The sequence below is a fragment of the Pelmatolapia mariae genome, linkage group LG16_19 (assembly GCF_036321145.2).
Source record: "Pelmatolapia mariae isolate MD_Pm_ZW linkage group LG16_19, Pm_UMD_F_2, whole genome shotgun sequence".
Classification (NCBI taxonomy): domain Eukaryota; kingdom Metazoa; phylum Chordata; class Actinopteri; order Cichliformes; family Cichlidae; genus Pelmatolapia; species Pelmatolapia mariae.
In genome coordinates, this window is record NC_086241.1 from 68,640,247 (window position 1) to 68,646,974 (window position 6,728).

Consider the following 6,728-nt stretch of genomic DNA (forward strand, 5'->3'; position numbering starts at 1 on the left):
TTTTGGTCACTCTGGTGGGTTTTCCAGCTTTGTGTTCTTGTTGTTTGCTTTTGTTTAGTGCATGTTTATTTTATCTGAAAAAGGGAAAAACTTAAAATGTCAAAAATCTGCTTTGACTCTTTACATTTAATGTTATAAAAAGATATATTTAATTTGTTAAATAATCTTAACCTGTTAGTCTGCAAAATGTGCAGCAATTTAATTTATTTATTCTCTTTAGCTGATAGTTTGTGGGGCCCAGGTGGACTGTATAACTGCATCTCTACCAGTTTCTCTGCACTCCAGCCTCCTCTGTTCCATGTGAAGGGATTTTCCTTAAGGCAGGAGAAATTACCTCCACGAAAAGGAACAGGTTCGGCCATCGCACAGTGGAACAAATTTTCTTCTTAAATTAAAATGAAAAAGGGTTATCTTAAATGCATCATGTTGTAATTTGCAAGTTCATAAGCATTTCCTCTTTCCAGTTCACAATCAATTCCACTCCCAGGTCAAAAATATGTATAGGAAAATTTTCCTAATATAATATTATATATAATAATATATAATATAAAATATATAATTCTTATATATAAACCCCTCTGGCGATTAACTGCATAAGTACATGGAGGCGGGACCTCACAGCAGAAGCATACTCCATAATGTGTTGTACATTATTATATGTATATTATATGTAACGTGGTATTTTTCAATTATTGTATTTACCAACATCAAGAAGTCACAAGTAAAGAAAAACCACACAATGGTGCATGTTTAAACAAGGAAAGTTTACTGGTCAAAATTATTTATTAAAGAAATAAACAACATTTGTTTCACCCCAAAAAATACACGTTTAAAGCAACACAACGGCGGCCCAATATCAGACAGAGTTCCACTCTGTAGAGTGGGCAGTCATAATGAAGCAATTGGTTTTATTTTGTGGATTCAAGCTGCACTTCATATTTTTGGCCACAAGATGTCACCAGAGAGGACTGTGTTGAAAAGCTTCGAGTAATGAACCGTTTTTCAATACAAGCTTCAGTGCTTCAGAAAGCTTCATTTGGCCATCACTAACGGAGGGAGCTAACGCTGACCAGAAAACACCATATAACGCAGACGAACCGGCAACAGGCAGGAGAACACACAGGGCTTAAATACACACAGCAGTAATCAGGGGATGAGAGACAGGAGGGCAACACACCTGGGAGAAATCAGAGCTGACGGGACAGGGGAAACATAAACTGAACACACTCACATGAGACGGGGACCTTCAGAATAAACCAGGAAACTCAGACACAGAGAACCAGACAAGACACTGAACTAGACAGACAGCTTCACAAGCAGACAGTGTGCGTGACACCATAGACAGACAGAACACAGAAGTGGGCCAGGGCAGGCACAAAACAAAAACCTAACAGATGGCAAATCATAACAGAATACATACTCAGAATAAGCAAAAGCATAAAGAAACGCAAAAGACTGAGTCGGCAGACTCAGGACCATGACAAATATATATGTAATCACTTACTAATACATGTCTGAATAAGAAAGCAGAGCATATGCAAAAAAGGTGTAGCAATAGCAGTTTACAGTGTGTTAGGTGGATGAGTTGTACAGGGAGATGGACACAGGCAGGAATGATTTCCTTTGTTGTTCAGTGGTGCTTTTTGTTAATCTCAGTCTCGCACTGCTGAAACCTTTTTCAAAAACATTTCAAAAACCCTTACAGCATCCTCAGCAAGTGCATCAAGGAAATAATTCAGAACTTTGTAGGTTGCTGTAAATGAGAAGCACATTGCTGGTACAATACCAAATATAGAAATCCATCTGGATGCCTCCTCTGCCACCATTAATGCAGCTATGTCTGCAAATGTGCAAAACAACTCCAGAATGAGCTCTTTGGTTATTTGTACTGCAGCTAGTTTTGACTTAATGACAGCAAACAGATCAGTGTATGGCACACCTGTGTTAGTGGCAGATATCATAAGAGAGGACTCATCAAGTCCAAATGCAGCCACATAATCTCTGACAACTTTAATAATCAAGCTTACATCAATGGTTATCGACAGCCCAGGAACTGGAACACCTGCTACAGCTGCAGATACAGTGGCGTAGTATTTTATTTTTGACTGAAGAGCTTCTTTCTTCTTGTTGATGATCTCCAGGTTGATGTTGGGCATGGCAAACAGCAGAGCATCTCTCTTTAGTTCAGGAAGGTCATCATTTAAGGTCTTAATTAAGAGAGGGAAGTCGTACAGTTGGAGATCAAAGCTGGACACCAGGAAGACCTGTAGAGACTGGACGCCCAGTTCTTTAAGACCTTTTTAAAGAAAGATAAAATGTGATTTAGAATTTATTATTATAAGCAATAAACACTGACGTAGACACAAATTAGGGACACAGCAGCAGTATGTAATGACACAAAGAGGAAAGAAGACCTATATAGTCTGTGCTTTTGCATCCAGATGTAAAAAAAAAATGTTGTCTACTGATTTCAAACAGTGAAAATTGTTAGAGATTTTGATAAAAGTTGTCATTGTTGTGGAAACTGAAAACTTTGTCCTGAACTGCATGTTCAGACAATTTTCTATTCCTCCCCTGCATGTAGGATGGTGGGGGAGGCTATAGCTATAGTGTTTAACTGCAGGCATATTCTATGTAAATGTTCTGGTTTCCTTATTTGCTAAGGAATATTTACTTCCCGCCCTTTATGGGCTTGTTTACGGTGGACCATTGAAGGGGTTAAGGTGTATACAGGGGTGAGGTGAGATGACCCTTTTATGACCAGAGATGTTGTTAAAATGGTTGTAACCAGGAAGTCATGAATACAGACACACACACTCATATGCTCGCACATACATGTACACACACACAGTGCCTTAGCTTTTATAACACACCAATGGGTGCTTGTGTGTTCACTGAATAAAGGCTGCCAGGGGACGCTGACTTTTTGGAGTTGGCTGATATCAGGTGAGGAGCTTTCAGCTCCAAGATCCTGATCCAACCGGCTTCCCTTGCAAGTTGAATGGATCGATCTCTGATTGTCTTGCTTTGTTCACTGTGATAGGTCTCTGAACCAGCGAGGCCTGCGAGTGCAGATGTAGCATAAGTGTTAAATACTTGTGAATTTGACCAAAACACCCCTTTTTTTTCTTAATTAAATATTTCATTTTGCATTTTAATCTCCTGCCTTTGTAATCTGAGTCTGCGTTTGTTTGTGTATGTGTGCACTGCGTGTGATGTAGGCACGTGCATGTGTGCCCCGGTCACAGCTCCTTTCAACATGGCCTCCTTTCAACCCTAACCCTGCTACGCTGCTCTCAGCTAATTAAAGTTTGTTAAGACCACAAGCTGCAATGCAAATATAGCTGAACCGCCGCGTTTTTGTCTGTTGTTGAGAGACTCGTTCGGTGTAAGTTTTGTGGAGGGCGGAGTTCGCGAATTTAAGTTTTTAATGAGCTTTAGCCGAGAACACAGCTCTAATGTTAGCATGCTGAGTTAGCCTGGTCGTTAGCGGTAGGTGAAAGGAATTGCTGCAGTATATGAGAGCATGAGGGTGGGAATAGATGTTTGTATCTGTGTGTGCCTGTTTGTCTGTGTCTATATGTCAGGTTGGGTATCAGACGCCACCTCTCTGAGGACATCTCAGGCCCTCCAAGGTTTGGAGGCCCATCTCCCCCCACCACTTCCCCTGCCGGTGGCGGACGCCCTCAGACATCGGTGCGTTGGTGGTTCTCTGTCTCCGGGGGTGGGCGCCCAGGTACCCACCGGCTCACTCCTTGGCGGCTGCTTATTGGGGCCTGGAGCCTGGGGCTCGCTCGGGCCACTTTGGGGATGGGGTGCCCTCGGCCTCACGGCCCGGGGCTCGGCCACTCAGGCACAGCTGGCTGCCGGCGGAGCTCACGGGCACGTCACTGCAACCCCCCCTGGCTTCTGCTCCGCGGCTGCTGAGTGACCCCTCATCTGGGACTCTCCTCAGCTCTTTCTGGGATAGTGGCGCGGCTGCCCCTCTGTTGGTCTTCCTTGGTCTCTTGTGTTCTGGGGGCCTCTGGATGTCTGGAGTCTTGATCTCCTCCATACCTGCTTCATGCCCTGGAGGTCGGGGCAGTGGCCCCCCACACCCTCTAGCAGATCATTACATGAAGGAACCTTTTAAAAACAAGCGCGTTCATGCTCACAGGTGTACACACGGGTGATCACACACACAAATTACACCCTTTTTGGCTCCTACCTCAAAGCACACTGTGCGCTGTCGATCTCACGTGCTGCACAATAATGTTTAATATTTAGTATTTACTGTCATATTCTCATATATCATTGTGATCTTGTTTATTACTCTCGTTTTCTTCTGCTTGCTTTCTTTTTTCTTTCTCAACAGGTGATCCAGGTGATCGATATATGTATTTTTTGTCTGCTTATTCTGTTGGTTTTTGTTTTTTGCCCTTTTTCCCCGTCCCTCTTCTCAGGTTTTTTTCTTTCCCTCTTTCTTTCTCCACATTCTCTCCTCCAGTCAAGTCTGTCCCGTATTCAGCAAGTGAAAATAAAATAAACAATAAAAAGTTGAATCAAATGGACCATTACGGCAAGGCTGGGATGGTCCATTTGGTAAAGTAAATCCGTTGGGCATCTTTCTTCGCCTTTAGACAATAATTCTGATGGCAAAAGAACCAAACGGGACAGGTTAAAAAAAAAAAAAAAAAAAAAAAAAAAGGAATTGCTGCAGTATTTTTTTAACAGGATGCACTGTTTTACTCCGCCAGGAGAGGTGTCCTGGCAGGCGCATGACACACACAGATCAGACCTGTATTTCTGTGTTGCAGGTGTGCAGTAAAGAGCCCTTTCCCAGTGGCGCAGTTGGTGATGACACAGGTCTGCAACCCAAAGGTCGTGGGTTCAATTCCACATTAGTAAAGAGCCCAAAGACCCAGTACTGTCTACTGCTGTTACGGCCCTGGGCCTTGGAGAGAGTGAGACTACCTTTTTGTGTTTATGCAAATCTAGGTGTGCTAGGACTCGTGAGTGATTGGTTACTGGGAGATCCGTGCCAGCCTTCTTTTATGCAGAATGAAGTGTGTCAGACCACGCGGACGATTGGCTGCCTGGAGATCCCATGACACTCCAGGACCAACTGACTGGCTGATTGTCTGCACCTGGGAGTATAAATGGCTGAAGATCCTTCACATTATGAGGACTGCTGCTCAGAAGTGAATATGCAGTGGTCTCCTCGTCTGCTGCGCATTTGAACTTTCTTTGTTAAACCTGTTCGCTGTGTTGCTCTTTGTTTGTTAAACCTGGTATACAGCTGAACTTAGTTTCATTAGAGTATTGTGATGCTGGCTAGCCTTAGTTAACCCTTAGCTTTTACTCTTGACTGTTTTTTTTTCTTTATGTAATAATTGTTTGCCCAGTGGTCTGTTGAACAGCCCTGTCGGTTTTCCGTTTAAAGTTTGTAATAAAATCTGTTATTTTACTCAGTTTGCGTGTGGGGGCTTGTGTATGTTACTCCCCTCCTGTCGCCTAATAGAGGGGGTTGTAACACCTGCCTCTTGCTTAGACGCCAGAACACAACGCTATGACAGGTGTAACTTACAGACGGGTTACACAGACCTAACAAAAATGTAATAAAGCAACTTACATTTTCACAATATGAATAATTAAAAATGAAACTTACTTTTGGTGGAGTGATTCCTGATTGTTGTAAGAGTCCCCTCTGTACTGAAGTTTCTGTTGAGAGCCATCTCTGGATCGAAGTCTCTCTTTCTTTTCTCTGCATTTATATCGTTGTCAATCTTTGAGCGAACAAAGTAGAACTTTTTCTTCATCTTCTGAATCTTCTGAGCGAGTTTCACATCATTTTCTCTGAAGCGAGTGTCTGAGACTATGATGAAGAAATCAAACTTCTCAAATCCAACATGCTCCAGGTACTTATCAGCTGGAAACTTGGTGATGCCGATTCCAGGAAGATCCGAGAAAGTAACATTGGGGTAGTGTGAATGCTTGTATTCTGTAACCTCCATGGTGGTTTCTACAGAGCCGGTAGGAGCGGCTCCCTCATCTTTCTCACTCAAACCTCTGACGGCATTAATGAAGGTGGATTTACCAGCACCACATTCTCCTGTGATGGCAATATTTAGTGGAACATTATCTTGTTTTTCTATATATTTTTGAATCTTTGCTACTGCTGCAGTGTTGTCATTGTTCTTTAGATCTTTTTTAACCGAAGAAATTAGATCTTCCATAATGATCCTTAAACAAAAGAGAAAAGAAAGCTGTTAGAATCACTGCAATATTAATACTGACTGCAGACTATATATATAAATAGAAGATCTTTTTTGATAAGGTATGTACTGTCAGATGTGATTTGATATCAATATCTGAAAAATTAAGTTTAGTTTCATTTGTATAGCACCAAATCACAACAAGGTTATTCCAAATCAAATTACCCAAGACTTGTGCTCGATCAACTCCAGCTTGCATAAAGATTTTTTGGTAGAAAATGTGAACGCTGAAACTGAAATTTGAGATGTATTTATAAGATGTACTTTTTTTTAAAATTTGTCTCTCAACTTTCTTTCAACCACAACAGAACCACTTTCAATAACCTCTACTTCAGAACACGCAAAAATATGACAAAAGGTAAGTTCTAGTCACGGGTTTGACTCTGAAGCCTGTTTTACTCAATTAAAGCAGACTGGCTCTAAACATTGTGCTGAGGCTTACGCTAAATCCACATCATGTGACAGATGACATTT

The 6,728-nt window shown here is 41.9% G+C and overlaps 1 protein-coding gene across 1 annotated transcript; it reads right to left on the bottom strand.

Annotated features, from left to right (window-relative positions):
- Positions 1 to 800: 800 nt before the first annotated feature.
- LOC134644742 (interferon-inducible GTPase 5-like) lies at positions 801 to 6,087 on the bottom strand. Its single transcript, XM_063497783.2, has 2 exons — positions 5,648 to 6,087; positions 801 to 2,296 (listed from the first exon to the last, which is right to left on the bottom strand). The coding sequence occupies exons 1-2, from the start codon at positions 5,991 to 5,993 to the stop codon at positions 1,653 to 1,655; spliced, it is 990 nt and encodes a 329-aa protein (XP_063353853.2). The 5' UTR covers positions 5,994 to 6,087; the 3' UTR covers positions 801 to 1,652.
- Positions 6,088 to 6,728: the final 641 nt, after the last annotated feature.